General features: G+C 49.2%; 1 protein-coding gene and 1 long non-coding RNA gene across 6 annotated transcripts in view; both read right to left on the reverse strand.

The window, feature by feature from the left end:
• Positions 1 to 285: 285 nt before the first annotated feature.
• USP35 (ubiquitin specific peptidase 35) overlaps positions 286 to 22,004 on the reverse strand; it is a 45,667-nt gene continuing 23,948 nt past the window's right edge. For all 5 annotated transcript variants that reach the window (XM_083499337.1, XM_083499336.1, XM_083499338.1 and 2 more), the window contains 9 exons: positions 21,012 to 21,147; positions 18,248 to 18,377; positions 16,313 to 16,414; positions 14,887 to 15,045; positions 14,472 to 14,665; positions 11,565 to 11,658; positions 9,349 to 9,455; positions 5,397 to 6,627; positions 286 to 1,668 (listed from right to left, as the gene is read on the reverse strand). In XM_083499337.1, the coding sequence (XP_083355463.1) occupies positions 1,504 to 1,668; positions 5,397 to 6,627; positions 9,349 to 9,455; positions 11,565 to 11,658; positions 14,472 to 14,665; positions 14,887 to 15,045; positions 16,313 to 16,414; positions 18,248 to 18,377; positions 21,012 to 21,147 (2,318 nt within the window). In that variant the 3' untranslated portion in view covers positions 286 to 1,503. The remainder of the gene's footprint in view (positions 1,669 to 5,396; positions 6,628 to 9,348; positions 9,456 to 11,564; positions 11,659 to 14,471; positions 14,666 to 14,886; positions 15,046 to 16,312; positions 16,415 to 18,247; positions 18,378 to 21,011; positions 21,148 to 22,004) is intronic.
• Positions 4,471 to 4,968, reverse strand: LOC310705489. The gene is made up of 3 exons (XR_014525335.1): positions 4,818 to 4,968; positions 4,589 to 4,700; positions 4,471 to 4,543 (listed from the first exon to the last, which is right to left on the reverse strand). It is a non-coding gene; the product is annotated as an uncharacterized lncRNA (long non-coding RNA).

Consider the following 22,004-nt stretch of genomic DNA (forward strand, 5'->3'; position numbering starts at 1 on the left):
CATAATCTGTCCTGGCTCGTGTTTTTAAGTGAAAGGTGGGCAGTAAGTGCTACACCCCCTGGGAAGGTGTGCCAAAGACCACAGGAAAACACCAGATCTCTCCAAAGGTGTAGAGAAAGCACAGAGAGGGGGATTCAAGGTTAAGAGCTCCTTTCTTGCCCCTACGGAAACTTCCACTGTATGGCTGCCATTAAGAATTTCAATTTCTGCAGAGCTGGGAAGAACAAACGAAATTTCTGCTGAGTTCCGGCTCTCATCAAGGCGCAAAATAGAAAGAAAAGGAGGTGATTTTTGCATGTGTATGTATTTGTGGATTCCATTATACAGAAGTTTAAAATATTAGCCCGTCGCTAACCCTGGATTTGGACAACCAATGAATTGAGCCCGAGAGCAGCGATTTCCCAGAGCAAAGAAAAATCTGAGTGACAGCCATGGGTGTGCATTTTTTAAAAACCAGCTAAATAATCAGTTAGCAACCTCTGCCTTCATATACTGCAGAGGCAACACATGAACCAAAGTCTTAAACATACTGATTTGGAGTGGAGGCGCTAGGAGACAAAATAAGTCAATGTATTCTCAGACATTGCGATTCCTAGAATAAGAAATGGGGGAAATCGGCAAAGGAAAGATTCATGTCAGGAGGACCAGCCTTTCTAAACATGATTCTTCCCTAGGTGGCTGTCTAGGTCAATGAGGAGAGAGTGCTTCTTCTGTGATGGCAGCCAGGGGGCATGACTCACCTGAGCTCTGTGATAGAGCGCAGGTAAGACCTCCTACCTAACGTACCACAGGCTGAGGTTGGATACTTGAGAAGGGGAGTAGCACATCTAGGAGCTTCAAGATCTAGTATGAGAGAGGGCATGTGCACCATTTTTAATCTTCAACCTAGCGGCACAAGGCTACACCCAAGGCCAAGGCCGATCAACAACGGTGTTGCCCTGTGGCCTGAATTATTCTAAGCCGCCATATTGTCCTATCCCCCGCAAAGCTCCTACTTCTCTTTCAGTTCCACTCAAAATATCCATGGCCAACAAGGACTCGAAACAGGACAGGGGTTCAGAACCTGCCACCGCTCTGCTTTGAAAAGGTATCACAGGACAGCAGAAATGCCCTCGAGTCCAGTTTGCTGCACTGTCCTCCCTGAAAAGACACCCCTCTCGAGGGGTTTCGCAAAAGGATTCCCCACCTTTTCGCAAGGGGAGAAGGTGTAGGTGGGGCACCTCAGGACACTTCGAATTCAGTCTTCCTGACGGTCCTAGGAAGTGTAGTTCCATGAGGGAGCGGAGAATTCCCTCCTCAGCACCCATCAGAGAACTACATTTCCCAGAATTCCATGGAGCGGTAGGGCCAGGCCATTCAAACGGTTGTGGTGCTCTGTCTCGGCCACGGTGGGCCTAGCTCTCCTGTTGCTAAGAAGATTAAAAAGGCCAAAGGATCGTTGAGCACAGTGGAGCCTTGCTTGGTGGTGACAGTGTCGGCCATTTTGTGTCGGGTCAACAATGGCTAGAAGACGAGTCCGTGGAAAGAGCTTGACCCTCCACCGGGGTCGTGCCCACAACCCCCCGAAGAGCTGTCGTCATCGTCCCCATCAAAGTCTTTCCACCACAGAGGGGACTTGGGCAAGGCCGAGATGTAGGCACTTCTGCTTCGAGCTTCCTTTTCTTGCTCCTGTGGCATGGGAAAACAAAACAAAAAGCTCAGACACGGTATACACCTCAAATCGGTTAAGGAGATAAACAACAACAAATAACCCCCTCAAGGTTAGCCAACATGGCGCCCTCAAGATGGTGCATCATCCCTGAACATTGGGCCACCATGCTGACTGGGACTGATGGGAGTTGGTGGAGGCCACCAATATCTGGAGACCACCAACCTCCTTGACTCTCAGCTAACAAGTGGGGCCCTGTAACAAAACATTGCAGTATAGAGTGAAAATAATAATAATAATAATAATAATAATAATAATAATAATAATAATAATAATAATATATTTATACCCCGCCCATCTGGCTCTGCTTCACCAGCCACTCTGGGCAGCTTCCAACAAAATATTAAAATACCATACTACATCAAACATTAAAAGCTTCCCTGAACAGGGCTGCCTTCAGATGTCTTCTGAAAGTCTGGTAGTTGTTCTCTTTGACATCTGGTGGGAGGGTGTTCCACAGGGCGGGCGCCACTACCGAGAAGGCCCTCTGCCTGGTTCCCTGTAACTTGGCTTCTCGCAGTGAGGGAACCGCCAGAAGGCCCTCGGCTCTGGACCTCAGTGTCCGGGTAGAACGATGGGGGTGGAGACGCTCCTTCAGGTATACTGGGCCAAGGCCATTTAGGGCTTTAAAGGTCAGCACCAACACTATGAATTGTGCTCGGAAACGTACTGGGAGCCTATATAGGTCTTTCAAGACCGGTGCTATGTGGTCTCGGTGGCCACTCCCAGTCACCAGTCTGGCTGCCGCATTCTGGATTAGTTGTAGTTTCCGGGTACGTAGAGTGCATTGCAGTAGTCCAAGCAGGAGATAACCAGAGCATGCACCACTCTGGTGAGACAGTCTGTGGGCAGGTAGCGTCTCAGCCTGCGTACCAGATGGAGCTGGTAAACAGCTGCCCTGGACACAGAACTGACCTGTGCCACCATGGACAGCTGTGAGTCCAAAATGACTCCCAGGCTGCGCACCTGCTCATTCAGGGGCACAGTTACCCCATTCAGGACCAGGGAGTCCTCCACCCCCACCCCCTCCTGTCCCCCAAAACCAGTACTTCTGTCTTGTCAGGATTCAACCTCAATCTGTTAGCCGCCATCCATCCTCCAACCGCCTCCAGACACTCACACAGTGCTTCCGTCCAGGGTTTCAACCACCCCAATTCATCCACTACCGCCACCAGGCAGATGGGGCTCATCAACCTGGGAAGGTAGCCCATCTTGGAGAAGGACAACTCTGATCCTAAACCTCCACTGCCTTGAGGGATATCTTCAGGAAAATAAAAGGCTAAGGAGTCAACGTTGCACAAATTGGGAGTGGAGTCCCTAAGATGGTTGGATGGCGCCTTGTTCACCTCCTTCCAGCAATTCCTGCAGCCAAGCTGGTGCCAAACAATTTGACCTCACCCCCAGAGGTGCACTCCATTGTGTCTCAAGGCAGAAGGAAGCCAACCAACCAATGGTTTTACTCCCTCTCCCCACCCCGGTCAGTCCCAACAATATTCCATCCCTATGGAGCATGAACAGTCCTCACTGGCTTATTGGGGTGTCCCCCCCCTACAGCCACCTCCATTTGTGGGTTTGTTTGTTTTTCATAGAATCATAAGAGTTGGAAGAGACCACAAGGGCCACCGAGTCCAACCCCCTGCCAAGCAGGAAACACCATCAGAGCACTCCTGACATATGGTTGTCAAGCCTCTGCTTAAAGAGCTCCAAAGAAGGAGACTCCACCACACTCCTTGGCAGCAAATTCCACTGTCGAACAGCTCTTACTGTCAGGAAGTTCTTCCTAATGTTTAGGTGGAATCTTATTTCTTGTAGTTTGGATCCATTGCTCCGTGTCCGCTTCTCTGGAGCAGCAGAAAACAACCTTTCTCCCTCCTCTATGTGACATCCTTTTATATATTAGAGGGGTAGACAGTCTTGCACCCAATCCTAAATCCATTTAGGATCCATTTAGGATCCATTAGTTCTTTAACTTCCCAGGTGATGCACGTGGCCACTACTCTCTCTTCCCGGGATACATTCAAAAAGAGAATCGACTAGGAAGTCACCTATATGGTTGTTCTTTCCACACTTTCTACGTAAACATTTCTCTGCTCTCCTGCTGCAGGTAATTCATTTTATTCCCCACCCCAACCTGGTTGTCTCCCAACCCCCCATGGTAGTCTCCTTCATGCATGGAGTCTCATGCGTAATAGCACTCTGGGGGCGGAAAACATTTCACCAGCAAAAGCAGAGAAGTGATTTAGCTTAGTGCTTTGTCGGATATAACCGTCAGAGGCTGCTGATATCCTACTTGTGTGCAAGCACATGGTTTTGGCTCACCTCCATGAGCACAGAAAGTCTTAAATCTGTATCTGGGTAGCCAATGTAGTGCTCTCTAGCTGTCACTAGACTACAACTCCCATCATCCTGGACCAACGGCCATACTGGCTGGGATTGATGGGAGTTGGGTGTCAAAAAAGAAAAGAAAAGCATATTGGCTACCCCGGAATATACAACTACGGTGATGGAGCTGGCATACCTTACTGTCATGGAAATCTACCCAATATTGATCCAGAGCAGATTCTCAGTGTATAGTTAGCACAGTAAAAACTTAAAACACGTTGCAGGATTCCCCCAAAATAGACCAGAGGCAATTAATATTTCATCCAGCAGAGCTTTGCTGCTACTGAAGGCAAATGAGCATAATGGTCACAAATCCAATACATTCAGGATTGACCTTGTCCATAAGAAATCCATTTGTAGCAGGCTTACCGTATTTTTCGCCCTATAGGACGCACTTTTCCCCCTCCAAAAATGAAGGGGAAATCTGTGTGCGTCCTATGGGGCGAATACAGACTTTCGCTGAAGCTTGAAGAGCGAGAGGGGTCGGTGCGCACCAACCCCTCGCTCTCCAGGCTTCAGGAAGCTATCAGCAAGCCCGGGGAGCCCGCGGGAGTTCCCTCAGGGCTCCCTAGGCTGCGGATAGCAGCCTGCCGCCCGGCGTGCGGGTGCCCTGAAGCATAGTGCCCCGTGGGCCAGGCAGACATCCGCAGCCTGGGGAGCCCTGCGGGAGTTCCCACAGGGCTCCCTAGGCTGCAGATAGCAGCCTGTTGCACGGAGCGCGGGGCACGCTGAAGCAGAGCGCCCCGTGCTTCGGGCAGACATCGGTCAGCCCCACAAGCTCGGGGGACAGCGGGGAGGCCGAGCGCCGCCATACCGCTGTTCCCCGACCTGGTTTGGTTTCCCCAACCTGGTTTGGGGGGGAAATAAAGGGAAAAAAAATTTCCTTTATTTCCCCCCAAAAAAAAAAACTAGGTGCGTCCTATGGGATGGAGCGTCCTATGGGACGAAAAATACGGTAACTTAAACTTACAATAACTTACAATAAGTCTAAGCCTTGACACTAAGCATACTATGTACAGAACACCACACCAGAAGGAAAAGAAATAGAAAGAGAAAGTGAAACCCAGGCTCCTTCTGGCCTCTATTTATAGTCAGCATGACCTTAATTGGAAGAGATAAGAGAACCAGATCAAGCCAGCTGTACACTCAGCTTCTCTGAAGGTATAACCCAAACAATCATGAAGCTTCTGCTTGTTTCTTTCACGGAGAGAAGGTTCTAGAAGCTTCCAGAATTAAGTGGAATAGGAAAGATCTCTACACATCAGATCAATACTTTCCACACCAAGAAATGCAAACGGACACTTACTTGCAAGTACAGGATGTTATCCTTCGCAATGGCTTCCATCAAGCTTTTGTCCGGAGAATGCAAGTCTCCATTCACCCGGCCAGACTCTCCAGTGGCCCCATGCCCCTCGTCTCTCGACTGGCTCGTCCTCTGCCTATAGAACAGCAGGTAAGCCGTATCCTTGGGCAGAAAGGATGTCACATTGCTGACAGACTCGAAAGACGAGAATGAGACTCTGGTGTCGTTGAAGAGGTACCACTGGATCGCAACGTCCGGAGGTTTCTCTGGGGCGCCGCTCCGAGAGGCGTCCTTCAGGTTGCTTTCAGCCGCCACATCCTCACACTCCCGGGCGTAGCAATAGTAATGGCCACTCTCAGAGGAGACCCCGGAATGCACCACCACGCTGCAAAGGTCATACACCACCGAAGCGAAGGCCTTGCGTGCTGAGGCGCACCGTGGCGGGTTCGCTCCGCCGCTCGGGTCCTCTGAAGACGCCAGGACCGGAAGCTTCAACACCAGCGGGACGGATACGTTGTCCAGGATCTTCCTCCTCCTCATGGCCCTCAGGTCAAAGGAGAACCTCAGCAGGGTGAGGATGAGGTAGTGAGGCCCCTCCGTCAGTTCGGCCAGCTTCTCTGCGTCCTGAAGAGAAGCGCAGTTGTCACAGTGATAGCGGTTCTCCGCCGTCAGCATCTCGGGCGATAAGAAATAATTGATCAGGTCGGGGACGGATCTGGAGGCCGTGGGCCCACGAATTTGCTCCCTCAGAGCCAACACCAAGTCTTCGTCAGGCTTTGCGCCAGTAGCGTCTTGCTCAGCCCTCGGGGGGAAAGGAGTCTCTTGACTTCCAGGCCCCAAAGTTTCGATGGGCAATATTTGGGGATGATTCTCTCCCAGTGCAGCCGGCTTAGCGAACCTCCTTGGCGAATCGCATGTCCTGCCTGGCACTTCTACGCCCGACTGAACGGCCTGTGGGCCCATTTCTTCTACCGGTAAAAGAGAGGTACTGCTACTGGCTATAGGCACATGATTATCAGCTGGTGGGAAAGCCAAGGAGAGGTCTGTGAATGCTTCTTCTCTGGAAGAGACTTTCAGGCACTTCAGACATCGGATTTTCGTCTTAATTCTGCCCCCAAACATTTTTTCAATTAAAGTCTTGTTTACAGGCTGCTGTTGCTCAGCCTGAGATATCAGTGTGGACTCTTTGAGCTTCTGATAGATTCGCCTTCCTGTTCTCTCTTCTTCATGAAGCCTTTTTTGGGCGGTTGGGGGAAGAAGAAGAGAAATACGCTGAAGAATGTCACCAGTAAAACCATCCCTCCAACCACGGAAGGAGGTGCTACTATGCTCTTATACGCCTGTCAGCATCTAAGCCCTGCATCTCAAGATGAGCGGCAGTACCAGAATCATATACAGTGGTACCTTGAGTTACATACGCTTCAGGTTACATACGCTTCAGGTTACAGACTCCGCTAACCCAGAAATAGTACCTCAGGTTAAGAACTTTGCTTCAGGGTGAGAACAGAAACTGCGGCGGCAGCAGGAGGCCCCATTAGCTAAAGTGGTGATTCAGGTTAAGAACAATTTCAGGTTAAGAACGGACCTCCGGAACGAATTAAGTACTTAACCTGAGGTACCACTGTAATTTTCTCCTAGAAGGAAACTGGACAAGCTGCCTCTCCAGACAGATACTGAAACTTATCTTTATTCTGGAAGGCATTTTATAAATCAGTTTCGCTTGGACTACTGCAATGCACTCTACGTGGGGCTAGCTTTGAAGGTGACCGGGAAACTACAACTAATCCAGAATGTGGCAGCTAGACTGGTGACTGGGAGCGGCTGCCGAGACCACATAACACCGGTCTTGAAAGACCTACATTGGCTCCCAGTACATTTCTGAGCACAATTCAAAGTGTTGGTGTTGACCTTTAAAGCCCTAAACGGCTTCAGTCCAGTATATCTGAAGAAACGTCTCCACCCCCATCGTTCTGCCCGGACACTGAGGTCCAGCGCTGAGGGCCTTCTGGTGGTTCCCTCGCTGCGAGAAGCCAAGTTACAGGGAACCAGGCAGAGGGCCTTCTCGGTAGTGGCACCCGCCCTGTGGAACGCCCTCCCACCAGATGTCAAAGAGAACAACAACTACCAGACTGAAGGCAGCCCTGTTCAGGGAAGTTTTTAATGTGTGACAATTTAATGTATTTTTAATCTTTGTTGGAAGCCACCCAGAGTGGTTGGGCAAACCCAGCCAGATGGGTGGGGTACAAATAATAAATTATTATTATTAATCTAATTGACAAATCCATGTCACAAATCAACTGTGTTTCAATTTGTTCTATCCCTCAAGTGCATTTCTGTAGTAAGCTCAGTGTCAGCCTCATGCTTTTACACGCAAGCTGCCTGATAAAGCAGGAGGCAAATAACTTAACATTCTTATTTCAAAAATCTGGTTGAACCAATCCGTATCCTGGCATCGTGGATTGCAGCCACAAGGAAGTCCAATGAGAAATGCAGAGGGAGAGGGGACAAGGAAGACACACACCTGCCATTTTCAGTAGTGGCTGTATTCAGAGAATCTCCCTTCTCCCTCAAAACAAACAAACAAATCTCTCCCAAATGTTAAGGGCTGAGCTTTCACAGGCTGTGAAGAGAGCGGGCATTTGGGCAATCTTCAGGGTGTGTGTGGAGACAGGATAGCCAAACATGCCAATTTCAGTTCCTCGGCTTTCCAGTTTTAAGTTCTAGATCGGTTCACAATTTATTTATTTGGTTTAAAGTCCTGAAAATTCAGCAGCATTTTACTGCATATTTCTCCTAACAAGAACAGTAATAATTTATTATGTATATGTCAGGGGCTCAGGAACAGAGGCACAGGGGAGGAAGGAAATGGAGAGCGAAGGGGAAGAATCTGAGGGCAGCGTAGGGGAGTATGACAGTGACCCGAGAGATTCCATGAGCTTCTCCAGCGGATCGGAAGATTCCCAGAAGGAGGCGCCGATGGCCAGGGCAAGGGGGGTCCCAGGGGGGACACACCAGAAACAGGGGGCCAGCGGGGACTCCCAAAGCAGCAGCTGGAGATCAGGACCGGCTTCCCCACCAGAGCGTAGTGTGGGGGGGGGGGAAGAGTCCCATGTGTCAGGACCAGCGGCTCCTCCAGCAGGGAGAGAAGAGGAGTCAGGGCTGACCACGCCTCCATCGGAGAGTGGGGGAACGGAGGGGAGGTCAGGTCCAGCTAGCCTCCCCGAAGGGGGAAGCAGTGACAGGAGCAGTGTAACGGTCAGGAGGAAGGTTGCCGGCTGGGCGTGCGCGCCAAGTTCGAATGTACAGGCGCGCGGGACAGCAGAAAACCCGGATTGGGAACCAGGTCCTAAAGCCCGCCGGAGGCAAGGAGAAGACTCAGGGGATTCAGCGTCAGAAGAGTCTAGGAAGGGCCAGACCCCAGCTGACAGGCGAGCCAGAGGAGGAAAGAGCAAAGGAAGAGGTGGAGCAAGGCTAGAGTCTTAAACTGGTGTCTGGGGGGAGGAGACTCAGACGGAGCTTCAGCGGTCTAGAGTTTCAGACGTAGAGCTGCACGCTGCGGCTGTGAAAGCGAAATTGAACTTCAATAAAGACTTTTGTATATAACAACGAACTGGCGTTGGTCCTTTGTGAGCTGGGACCTCGGGCAGCTCTGACAGTATACTTCTACCTATCCGACTGTGTTGCTCCTCTGGGTCGCTTCCAAGATAATATAAAAACACAATTAGGTATCAAACATTTAAAACTTCCTGATACAGGGCTGCCTTCCGATGTCTTTGCAAAGTTGTGTAATTGTTTTTTTCCTTTGACATCTGATGAGAGGGCATTCCACACGGCCGGTGCCACTACCGAGAAGGCCTCCTCCCTTCTCAGTAGACAATTTTTTGGATACAGTTTTATCTAATATTCATGGGGGGGTTTTACAAGGCATATTTTATCTGAGAAGGATGCATCTTACCGATCGAGTAGGTACTTGAGGTATTCGGAGCAGTCCTGCTGAGCTCCCCTGGTGAACCAGGGTGGCCAGGAAGCAGAGAAAAAGCTTTCGGGAGAGATGGCAGGCCGCTAAGAGGGATTTAAGAAAGGTGGGTGGGGAACAGAAGGGAAAATGGTGAAGAGACACAAAGCATTTGCCGTTCGGATACCAAAGCCTGCGCTTTTTCACCTGTGCTTTTTAAAGTTCAAATCATGGCCCCAGCTGATTTTTAGACTGCTGAATTTATATATTAGGTGGTTTTAAATTTCGAAATCTGCTTCATTTTAGCTAGAAAGCCGGGGTAGACAGTCGCCAACAAATCCCTAAAATAATAAAAGTACAGTGGTACCTTGGGTTACATACGCTTCAGGTTACATATGCTTCAGGTTACAGACTCCACTAACCCAGAAATATTACCTCGGGTTAAGAACTTTGCTTCAGGATGAGAACAGAAATCGTGCTCTGGCGGCGCGGCAGCGGCAGGAGGCCCCATTAGCTAAAGTGGTGCTTCAGGTAAAGAACAGTTTCAGGTTAAGTACGGACCTCCGGAACAAATTAAGCACTTAACCCGAGGTACCACTGTACAGTGGTACCTTGGTTCTCAAAGGCCTTGGTACTCAAACAATGTGGAACCCAAACACTGCAAACCCGGAAGTAAGTGTTCCAGTTTGCAAACTTTTTTCGAAAGCTGAATGTGCTCCATTTTGAGTGCTGCGCTTCCGATTTGAGTGTCATGCTGAGGTCTGTCTGTTTTGCTATTTATTTTGCAGCTCTTTTTTGTTTTGTTTTTGTGTCTGTGTGGAAGAACCCAGTTCAGCTACTGACTGATTGTGTGACTGCAGTACACTGTTTATTGCTTTCATTTTATGGATCAGTGGTCTCATTAGATAGTAAAATTCATGTTTTAGGGGGTTTTAGGGGTTGTCTTTAAAAGTCTGGAAAGGTTTAATCCATTTTGCATTACTTTCTATGGGAAAGTGTGCCTTAGTTTTGGAACGCTTTGGTTTTGGAATGGACTTCCGGAACGGATTAAGTTTGAGAACCAAGGCACTACTACTGTATGCCTTATCAGCCAGTTTCCCCTGCTGCTCTAAGGGCTGCCATGACATTCCTTAACCTGCTCACTCCCACCCGAAAATCTGCAAATATAGCAAAACACTGTTGCTTGTGCACTGGACAAATGCTGGCTGTTTCTGTTCTGCTCAACACTAAGCAAAACAGCAGCTGTGCGGTGGTGGTTCTGGCATTGTGAGTGGTCAGCTTGGTGCAGTGGTTTCGAGTGTTGGACCAGGACCTGCAAGAGCTGGGTTCGAATCCCCACTCCGCCACGAAGCTCACTGAATGGCCTTGAACCGGTCACTCTGTGTGCTTAATCCATTTCACAGAGTTGCTGTGAGGATAAAAGAGAGAAGAGCACATATTGCACCCTTTGGAGGAAATGTGAGATAAAAACAGAATATGAACCAAAGCAAGCAAGAAGCCTCAAGTCCATCAGACCCCTTATCGCGGACACGGCAGCTGCCTCATTCCATTCCTGGTTTGAGGCAAAGTATATAATTTGAGGGATGCAGGTGGTGCTGTGGGTTAAACCACAGAGCCTAGGACTTGCAAAAGGTTGGCGGTTTGAATCCCCGTGACGGGGTGAGCTGCCGTTGCTCGGTCCCTGCTCCTGCCAACCTAGCAGTTCGAAAGCACATCAAAGTGCAAGTAGATAAATAGGTACCGCTCCGGCGGGAAGGTAAAAAGGTGTTTCCATGCGCTGCTCTGGTTTGCGGTTTAGTCATGCTGGCCACATGACCCGGAAGCTGTACATCAGCTCCCTCGGCCAATAAAGCAAGATGAGCGCCGCAACCCCAGAGTCGGTCATGACTGGACCTAATGGTAAGGGGTCCCTTTACCTTTACCTATATAATTTGAGGCTCATCCTCCAGACCTCTAAACTTCAACCCGAAATGGAAACTGAACAGCCCCTTTGAGCCAAGAAGCAGCGGGTTCAAATCTTACCACGGGTGCTTGATCAAGCCACCATATCCGAGGCTCAACACCCTTCTTCCTCGTCCCATCTGGGATGCGGAGGTTAACAAAACTGACCAAGGTACCTTGCAGAGCTGTTGCAGGCATAATGCAACGAAAGAGCTTTGAACGTTCCAAAGGGAAGCATAACAAAAATGCAGGAATTGGAAAATACACTGACTTACCTGGCTGTGCTCTAGAAAGGCAAACAACCACTGCAGCTTCGCCATCAAGGGCTGGGAACTGTTTTCGGCTAAGCTCAACACTGAACGCCTGAAGCTTGAAAAGGAAGTTTTGAAAGACGTTTAGACACAGCGAATATACTGAGGTGGTATAGAAAACAGAAACAAAAGAGCGTCGTAATGAGAAGCCTGAGCTCCCCGATCGACAGTGGCAACCCCACAACCAAACAACAACACAAAACTTTACATACAATCATGAGAAACCAGGGTTTCTCCAGACAGGTGCTTTTGTGTGTGTGTGTGTTCTGCAACACATCACCGGACACATTCACACTACAGATGTGAAGTGCTATGAGACCAGTTTAAGCAGTCATGGCTTCCCCCAAGGAATCCTGGGAGCTGTAGTTCATTAAAGGGCGCTTGTACTTTTTAGAAGACACCTGTTCACCACACAGAGCTACAGTTTTGTTATGTACTGAGTTGAATAGGATCCAAAATGCAGCAGTCTGATTGGTCCTAGAACAATAGGATTCAGAATGCAGCAGTCGGATTGGTCCTAGAACAATAGGATTCAGAATGCAGCAGTCGGATTGGTCCTAGAACAATAGGATCCAGAATGCAGCAGTCTGATTGGTCCTAGAACAATAGGATTCAGAATGCAACAGTCTGATTGGTCCACAGGAGCCACCCAATCTAGCTCCAGGTGGAAGTGAATCCGCAACCGGATTGACATACAGGAGAATCCCGGAATTAGCCAATCACGTGGGGCTCATTGTGTAAATAATGTATATATAGCAGACATTCTGGGGGAACTTCCATTCCTCCTCACCACTATGAGCTGAATAAAGAGCATGAAATCTACTCTTGACTCCAAGTATATTTCAAGTTTCTAGAGTAGTGTAACAACCAACCCCTCTTTTCGGGGAACTCTTAACCCAGATTGGGCTGGAGTAGACTTCACCCCCAGAGGTGCACTCCATCGTCTTTCGAGACAGACAAATGCCAGCAACTATTATTTTAACCAATTCCTTTCCCTTATTATACTTCCTTCAAAGTCCCTCTTCCCCACCCGAAATTCCCACAAGTGTATTTAATTTGTTCACCAATGCAATCAACAGGTGATTACGACTTCTATTTGCTTCTGTTCAGGTTGAACTGCTTCTCTCGCTTTGAAGCCTTCAGCAGCAAACATTCAACTATTTGTTTATTTGTTTATTGCATCTATATCCTAAACCAGTGTTTCCCAACCGGTGTTCCGCGGCACACGAGTGTGCCGTGAGACGTTGCCTCGTGTGCCGCGAGATGCCTGGAGGGAGGCGGGCGAGTCGGGCGGCGAGAGGCGGGGCGGCGGCGGCGAGGAGAGGCCGCGCCTCCTGCTGCTGCCTGGCGCTCCTCCTCGCAGCCAGCAGCGCTGCCTGGGCGCCTCCGCGCGACTCTGCCTCGCTGGGTTTGGTCTCCCAGCAGAGACGGGTCACACGCGCCCCTCCCTCCCTCCCTCAGCCTGCGCGGAGGGAGAGCCAGAGAGAGGCATCGCTCCTGCGCGGCGGGAGAGGGAGCAGCCGGAGCGATGCCCCAAACGAACGCATGGGACCGGAGGGGAAATCCTCTCCGAGGCAGATTGAGCGCAGCTGAGAGAAGCCTTTCGAGGAGCTGCCGTGTCCCCTGGAAACCCCCTTCCCAGCTCTGCCTCAGCCGCCGCCGCCTCAGTTGCCGCCGTCCCTCAGTCCCTCGCTCTGCTGCCTCCTCCCACCCCCAAAGCTTGGAGGTTCCCCAGCAAGGGGGAGGGAAAAAACTTTCACTTTTGTGCGTCCCTCCCGGCGTGACGCTGCGCGCTGACGTCACGAGGCGGGGCTTTAATGGTGGTGTGCCGCGAGATTTTTTTTCAGTAAACAGGTGTGCCGTTGCCCAAAAAAGTTTGGGAAACACTGTCCTAAACGGCCTCGGTCCAGTATGCCTGAAGGAGCATCTCCACGCCCATTGTTCTGCCCGGACACTGAGGTCCAGCACTGAGGGCCTTCTGGTGGTTCCCTCGCTGCGAGAAGCCAAGTTACAGGGAACCAGGCAGAGGGCCTTCTCGGTGGTGGCACCTGCCCTGTGGAACGCCCTCCCACCAGATGTCAAAGAGAAGAACAACTACCAGACATTTAAAAGACATCTGAAGGTACCCCTGTTCAGGGAAGCTTTTAATGTTTAATAGGTTATTGTATTTTAATATTCTGTTGGAAGCCACCCAGAGTGGCTGGGGAAACCCAGCCAGATGGGCGGGGTATAAATAAATTATTATTATTATTTTCTCACAGGCCCATATAAGTTCAGCACAAACAGTTGGGCCTGGTGAGCATTTAAGGTCCCCAACCCTAATCTGCGGGTTTCCATCCGATTGGATTTTATTCTGATCCTGATCTGATTTGAGGATGTATTTTAATTGATTGTCTGATTTTATGTTAATGTATTATACATTTGATGTTAGCCGCTCTGAGCCCGGCTTCGGCTGGGGGGAGGGATATAAATAGAATTTATTCTTATTCTTATCCTACATTTCCCCCTCCACCCAGCTCAAGGGGGCACCCACAGTTCTCTCCCCCTGCTCACTGAATACCCTGTGCAGTAGGTTAGGCTGAGATGCAGGGACTGGCCCGAGTGAACATCGCTTATGACCGAGCGGGGATTTGAACCCAGGTCTCCCATACCCTAATCAGGTACTCGATCACTGCACCACACTGGCTCACGGTGATTTGTTGCTGAAGGCTTTAAAATGTGAGAAGCAACACAGCCGGAACAGAAAATGGGCTGCTAACATATGGCCCTTTTAATAACCCCAAATCAGAACTTCCAAACCTATCATTAAATACCAAACCAGGTAAGGCTGGAGGGGAAAGCAGAGGCAAAAGGGGTAGGAAGGACACCTACTCAGAGGCCATGAAGAGTGCTTGGATGATGCTGTTCATATAGCAGGTGTTCCCCAGGTTGATTAACCCTATTTTCCCCGTTTCAGATTTGGAAGCCAGGCGAGGATAAAAGCTGGCCAGTTCGTTCTTCTGGGAAGTCCAGGCGTTCTGCCCGAGCAGATATTTGATTCGGTCTTCATTTGGAATCGGGAGAGTCTCACGAGGAATAAAGCAAGGGGGGAAAGTCAGGGTTAAGTCTGCAATGTTCACAGCTCCTTTGGTTTAAAAGTAAAAAAAAGCAGGATTGTCTCATGCTATAATTCTAGCCCCCAATTCTAAAAAGCATCTCTTTTCAGCTGCATGAAGCTGAAAGCTTATTCATCCTCCCCCAAAGGTTTCTTCCATGCATACAGAACGCCCCCCACAAGAGGAATTACTTTTATCGCCTCCACGACAGGTTCGTAGAGATCTGGGAATCCTGAGAATCGAAAGAACATGCAGTGGATTAACTCAGCCAGCTGTTCCAGGCAACTCGCCGCAGAGTTGGAGTTTTCCTTGTGGAGGGCAGCAACCACTCTTGGGATGTGTGGGAGAAGCTTTGAGAGAGAGAAAAGGGAGAGGTACAGTCAGCCTAAACCAGCAAAAACCAGTCACAGGGCTGAGCTACACGCGTAGTAGTAGTAGTAGTAATAATAATAATAATAATAATAAAAATAATAAAAATAATAATAAATAATTTTTATTTATATCCCACCCTCCCCAGCCGAAGCCGGGCTCAGGGCGGCTAACAACAATAAAATAATACAACATTCTAAAATCATTTCATTATAAAATTAATTCAAATCAAATTGATGGCAACCATTGGGCTAGAGTTCTGTGAAGATTGCCAAAGGAGGGAGTCAGGCTGTGCCCTGGCCAAAGGCCTGGTGGAACAGCTCTGTCTTGCAGGCCCTGCGGAAAGATGTCAAGTCCCGCAGGGACCTAGTCTCTTGTGACAGAGCATTCCACCAGATTGGAGCTACAACCAAAAAAGCCCTGGCTCTAGTTGAGGCCAGCCTAACCTCTCTGTGGCCTGGGACCATCAATATGTTTTTGTTTGAAGACCGTAAGGTCCTCTGTGGGACATACCAGGAGAGGCGGTTACCAGATAGGTAAAGGTAAAGGGATCCCTGACCATTAGGTCCAGTCGTGGCCGACTCGGGGGGTTGTGGCGCTCATCTCACTTTATTGGCTGAGGGAGCCGGCGTACGGCTTCTGGGTCATTTGGCCAACATGACTAAGCCGCTTCTGGCGAACCAGAGCAGCGCACGGAAACTCCATTTACCTTCCCGCCAGAGAGGTACCTATTTATCTACTTGCACTTTGACGTGCTTTCGAACTGCTAGGTGGGCAGGAGCAGGGACCGAGCAACGGGAGCTCACCAGATACTTAAGGGTTAAAATGTCACTCGGTTTTGCTGTCACTCATCCCACAACTGGCCAATCGTCAAGGACTCAGTGGAAGAAGACCCCACCTCTTCATTCCAAAAGAAACACCTGCCCCACATTAAACTTTGCATGTGCGCAAGGCAAAGTTTGCCTCCCACTCAATCCGGAACCTACAAATGCATATCTTAGTTGATCAGAACTTTGGCTCTCTCTAGCATCAGATCTCTGCTTCTGTGTCAGGGATGGGGAACCTGTGGCTCTCCAGATCTTGTGGCTCTCCAGCTCCCAGCAGCCCCAGCAAGCTTGGCCAACAATCCGGGACGATGCAAAAGTTGCAGTCCAACAACATCTGGAGCTCCGGGACATTCCTGTTCTACCTGGTTCTTAACTGAACGCCTGTACGTTTGAACATGAGCGATGACATGCTTCGCCTTACCAAGTGAAATGCCTCGTGCGAGTGCTGGAAGCTCAACAGCATATAACGCAGAATAGAGAGTTCTCCCTCTCGCAGAATAGGGTACAACAGCTTGGAAAACACCTGTTGGAAGAGAGGAGGGGCTCATTATTAACATGGTAGGTGACCAGGACCCCACAACCCAATGGCTCTTGAATTACACTAAAGTACAGTGGTACCTCAGGTTAAGTACTTAATTTGTTCCGGAGGTCCATTCTTAACCTGAAACTGTTCTTAACCTGAATCACCACTTTAGCTAATGGGGCCTCCCGCTGCCCCCGCGCAGTTTCTGTTCTCACCCTGAAGCAAAGTTCTTAACCTGAGGTACTATTTCTGGGTTAGCGGAGTCTGTAACCTGAAGCATATGTAACCTGAAGCGTATGTAACCCAAGGTACCACTGTAAAGTAAAGTACCTCTGACAGTTAAGTCCACTCACAGACGACTTTAGGGTTGCGGCGCTCATCTTGCTTTACAGGCCAAGGGAGCCGGCGTTTGTCCACAGTTTTTCCAGGTCATGTGGCCAGCATGACTAAGCTGCTGCTGGCGCAACAGAACACCATTTATCTTCCCACCAGAGTGGTACCTATTTATCTACTTGCACTTTGACGTGCTTTCAAACTGCTAAGTTGGCAGGAGCTGGGACCGAGCAATGGGAGCTCACACCGTCGCAGGGATTTGAACCGCCGACCTTCTGATTGGCAAGCTCAAGAGGCTCAGTGGTTTAGACCACAGCGCCACCCACGTCCCCCTGAGTTACACTAGTGGCCAAAATTGTGGAAACATTTTGGGAAAAGTGTATTTCTGAGGTTTGATGGCTCAGAACACCACTTTTTTTGGAGCAATACCATAAAATTACCGTATTTTTCGCCCTATAGGACGCACTTTCCCCCCTCCAAAAATGAAGGGGAAATGTGTGTGCGTCCTATGGGGCGAATGCAGGCTTTCCGACCCCTCTCGCTCTCCAGGCTTCAGAAAGCTTTCCGCAAGCCGTGGGAGAGCTGTGCGAAGTCGCGGAGAGCTTGCCTGCACCCAGAAGCTTGGGGCGCGCTGAGCTCAGCGCTCCCCCAGGCTTCAGGCTTAGCGCAGCTCTCCGCTAGCCCACGGCTAGCGGATAGCAGCCTGTTCTGGGGGCTGGGGTCGGAGGAAGCTCGGGCTTCCCCCACCCCAGCCCCGCACCTGGGGGGGGAAATATATTTTTTTTCTTTATTTCCCCCCCAAAAAACTAGGTGCGCCCTATGGGCCGGTGCGCTCTATGGGGCGAAAAATACGGTATATATCAATGGAAAGATAATTTAATGAAGAATGTAATGCCACAAAGTCTGTTCAATTATCTGTATGCTCTCAAAAATTATAGCCAAATAACCAGAAAAAGGAAGCACAACTTGCTTAGGTTGATATGCATTCATTTGAATGTAGCCATGCGTGTTTAGAGAGTCAATTAGGTGTTATGAGCCATCAAACCTCAGAAATACACTTTTCCCAAAAGGTTTCCACAATCTTGGCCATTAGCGTATATTGTTGTTGTTGACATCCTTCTGTCTCGAGAGACAATGGGGTCAAACCTCTGCAAAGAATGTTGGGCTTTGGTTTAAATCAGCAAGGAACATCCCTGTCAGCCCCAGTCAACATGTGCCATGGGTATTTTGTGGGGACCCACAACTGTTGATTATTTCCAAATGTTTCCCCTCTGACATAAGCCATTTAAGCCTTTATAAGTTAAAAAACAGCCCCTTGAATTATTTCTGGAAGATAATAGCATGGCAGCGCTGAACAATGACTCAAACACACGTGCCAGAAATTGAGTTATGTTTCTATAATTCCCAAATGGGCTCCCCCAGGGCAGAGAAAACTTCCCTGCCTGTGCTAAATGCACGTTAGTCCCTTGTAAGCAGGCTTATGCGAAGAAGCAAACTGACCCTCTCAATTTTGGACAGCGTGATTTCAATCAAGATGCTGAACTTCTTCACCGCAGCCAAACCCTTCAGCAACGCTATGATCCATTTGTCGATGTTCTTCCCCAGAGGCCAAGACACCCATTCAATCATCCTGCAAAGATAAAGAGGGAAGCAGGTACCGCAAGATAGGATACACAGAATAACTTTGCAAGGTGCAAGCCCGGTCCAGACGAACCTGATTTCTAAATGCCAAGTTCAGGCAATGCAATCCTATTCGTTCCTACTCAGAATTTAAGTCCCGTTGCTCTCAACGTGGCTTCCTCTAAGGCAGAGTCTCCCAAACTTGGGTCTCCGGCTGTTTTGGGACTACAACTCCCATCACCTGCAGCTAGCAGGACCCAGGGATGATGGGATTTGTAGTCCAAAAACAGCCGGAGACCCAAGTTTGGGAAACCCTGTGTGGCGTTTGCCTCCTAGGATGGGTCATAAGGAAAGGGTTAAATGAGTGTGTGATGTGATTGGCCAGTGGGAATGCAAGGGAGGAGTAAAAGTTAGAGTGGGAGGTTTTGAAAGTCAGTTGAGGTTTGGGAGTTGAAGAAGGAAGAGGGAGGATTAGGTGTGCGTTGGTAGAGTTGTATTGTGAGAGAGTGAGAGGAATTGTTAGGGGGAGTGACACCTGGCTTGAGAGCAGTACATGTGAAAAGGATCTAGGAGTCTTGGTTGACCACAAACTTGACATGAGCCAACAGTGTGACGCAGCAGCTAAAAAAGCCAATGCAATTCTAGGCTGCATCAATAGGAGTATAGCATCTAGATCAAGGGAAGTAATAGTGCCACTGTATTCTGCTCTGGTCAGACCTCACCTGGAGTACTGTGTCCAGTTCTGGGCACCACAGTTCAAGAAGGACACTGACAAACTGGAACGTGTCCAGAGGAGGGCAACCAAAATGGTCAAAGGCCTGGAAACGATGCCTTATGAGGAACGGCTAAGGGAGCTGGGCATGTTTAGCCTGGAGAAGAGGAGGTTAAGGGGTGATATGATAGCCATGTTCAAATATATAAAAGGATGTCATATAGAGGAGGGAGAAAGGTTGTTTTCTGCTGCTCCAGAGAAGCGGACACGGAGCAATGGATCCAAACTACAAGAAAGAAGATTCCACCTAAACATTAGGAAGAACTTCCTGACAGTAAGAGCTGTCACGTGGGGCCCATTGTGTAAATAATGTATATAAAGCAGACATCCTGGGGGAACTTCCATTCCTCCTCACCACTATGAGCTGAAGAAAGAGCATGAAATCCACTCTCGAGTATATTTCATCAGGGTTGTGGGTTTGAGTCCCACGTTAGGCAAAATCAGTGCTTTTTTTTTAAAAAAGGGGGGGTTAGGGGTACTCTCCTTTTGACTCAAGAAAACCACCATTTTATAGTTCTGGCTGGGGCTGATAAGAGCTATAGTTCAAGACACACATACAACACCACATACGGGCTACTCCTGCCCTAGAAGAACAGCTGTCTCCAACCTGGTGGGATCTTACTGAACTACAACTCCCAACATCTCTGACTACAGGTCAAAAGGGCTAGGGGGCTATCCCTCTGTGCCTTCTGTCTACTGCCTTCCTGCATCTGTCCGGCTGCTAGGAAACAACCATTTGCCAGGAACGGGTCGCTTGCTGCGTTGACGTCATTTGGACGGCTGCCCAGAGCCTGCGCAGTCTACGCAAGAGGAGGCGAGTGCCTGGAAAGGAGCCCCAGATGCAAGGACGATCTGGCAGGCGCTATCTGGCCTGCCGGCTGGCTCTCAAAGCCTCCTTCAAACCAGCCCTCGCGTGAGCCTAATTGCATTTCGTGGGCTCTGCTTCATGTCTCTCCCAATTCTGCCCCAGCGCGGGGGCTGTTTTAAAAAGGGAAAGGGAGGCCATCGATCTTCCAAAGGCTAATTATAGAAGCCAGATGCCTTTTAGTAGCAACATCGCTAGCAAGCATCTGCCATTAGCTGCCCAGGGAAAGAAGAAGGAGAAAGAACAATAATTGAACCAAGTTGAGAGGTTGTGCGTGTTCTCTGCAGCACTTTTAGCTTTGCAGGACACAGCAAAACAAAGAATCGTGTGTTCCCAGAAAAGAACCAGGAGGAAGAGGAGGACTCCTGTCTTGAGAAAACCAAGAGCATTATGAGTAGTGATGGGTGCATCTACCGTATTTTTCGCTCTATAAGACGCACCAGACCATAAGTTTTTGGAGGAGGAAAACAAGAAAAAATATATTCTGAATCCCAGAAGCCAGAACAGCAAGAGGGATCTCTGCGCAGCGAAAGCAAAGATCCCTCTTGCTGTTCTGGCTTCTGGGATGGCTGCGCAGCCTGCATTCACTCCATAAGACTCACACACATTACCCCTTCCTTTTTAGGAGGGAAAAAGTGCATATAATAGAGCGAAAAATACAGTAGTTCCCAAATCCGTGCCATTTTTGCATGTGTTCAGCCACAAACCCATCTCACAATCTATTGTTTTTAAAAGAAATCTGCAGGAGAATATGCATAGAAATACATATTTATAAACGCTTTAGTGACTTCTGTCTGTTGGGACTGGTGGGGTGGAAGGCAGGCTGGCAGGAGCACAAAAACACACACAGAATTCTCCAAGGGGTAACCACTGGCCTTATCCTTGCAGGACCCTCTTCTGTTCCTTTGCACACACCACAAAAAAAGTATTATTAGTACCATTTGTGAAAGCAACCCGCCCCTGCAAGTCCTCTCTGGGGAACACTTCTCTCCCTGGGCATTCCTTACCTGCCAATTGCCATCATCATCTGTACATCTGTTATGCTGTCGTCGTTGGTGAGGTTCCTAAGGATGCCATCCATGAGTTCGAGGGGAACGTACTGGACCACGCTGGCTAAGGCAATCGACGGTGGGTCCTGCTCATCTACAAGACCGTCGAAGGCAGAGGCAGTCCAAAAAACAAGTGGTATCAAGAATTAAGACAGTGTACTTCGCAGGTAAAGGTAAAGGGACCCCTGACCGTTAGGTCCAGTCGCGGACGACTCTGGGGTTGTGGCGCTGTGTGTTTCTACCTATCCAGGGACTTCCAGGCAACTCACAAATCAAACAAACACACACACACACACACACACACACACACACACCAGAAAAGGGAAACAGAGGCCAAGGCAAACCTAAATGAGCATACCAGTCTGGATAGTTGGCCTTGGTGAAGATTTGATGTTTTCATCCCCAAAACGTTTTTGATTTGAGTTTCTACTGAAATGAGGCTGCATTTTAATGTTGTGTTTTAATCTTGTTTTTAAGTTGTATTTTAACCAATTGTTTTTATACCTGGGGTTAGCTGCCCTGAGCCCAGTCTTGGCTGGGGAGGGCGGGGTATAAATAAAATTTATTATTTATTATTATTATTACCGTATTTTTTGCCCTATAAGACGCACTTTTCCCCCTCCATAAATTAAGGGGAAATGTCTGTGCGTCTTATGGGGCGAATGCAGACTCCTTGGCTTCAGCGATAGCAACGCGAAACCTCCGAAGCCTGCGCTCTGGAGGCTTCGCGTTGCTTCCGCTGAAGCCAGGAGAGTCTGCTCTTTGAGGCTGGCGGTGGGGGAAAGCAGCGCTTCCCCCATCGCCAGCCCCAGAGGATGGGGGGCAGCAGGAAGGTGCGTGACGCCTTCCCGCTACTCTCCAACCCTCCTTTGGGCTTTTGCGGGAGATGGGGGAATTCCCCCACCTCCCGCAAAAGCAGGCAAAAGCCGCACGCTCTTTAAAGGGGCTCCG

This window comes from Podarcis liolepis (genome assembly GCF_965112155.1).
Source record: "Podarcis liolepis genome assembly, chromosome: 4".
In the NCBI taxonomy this organism is placed as follows: Eukaryota; Metazoa; Chordata; class Lepidosauria; order Squamata; family Lacertidae; genus Podarcis; species Podarcis liolepis.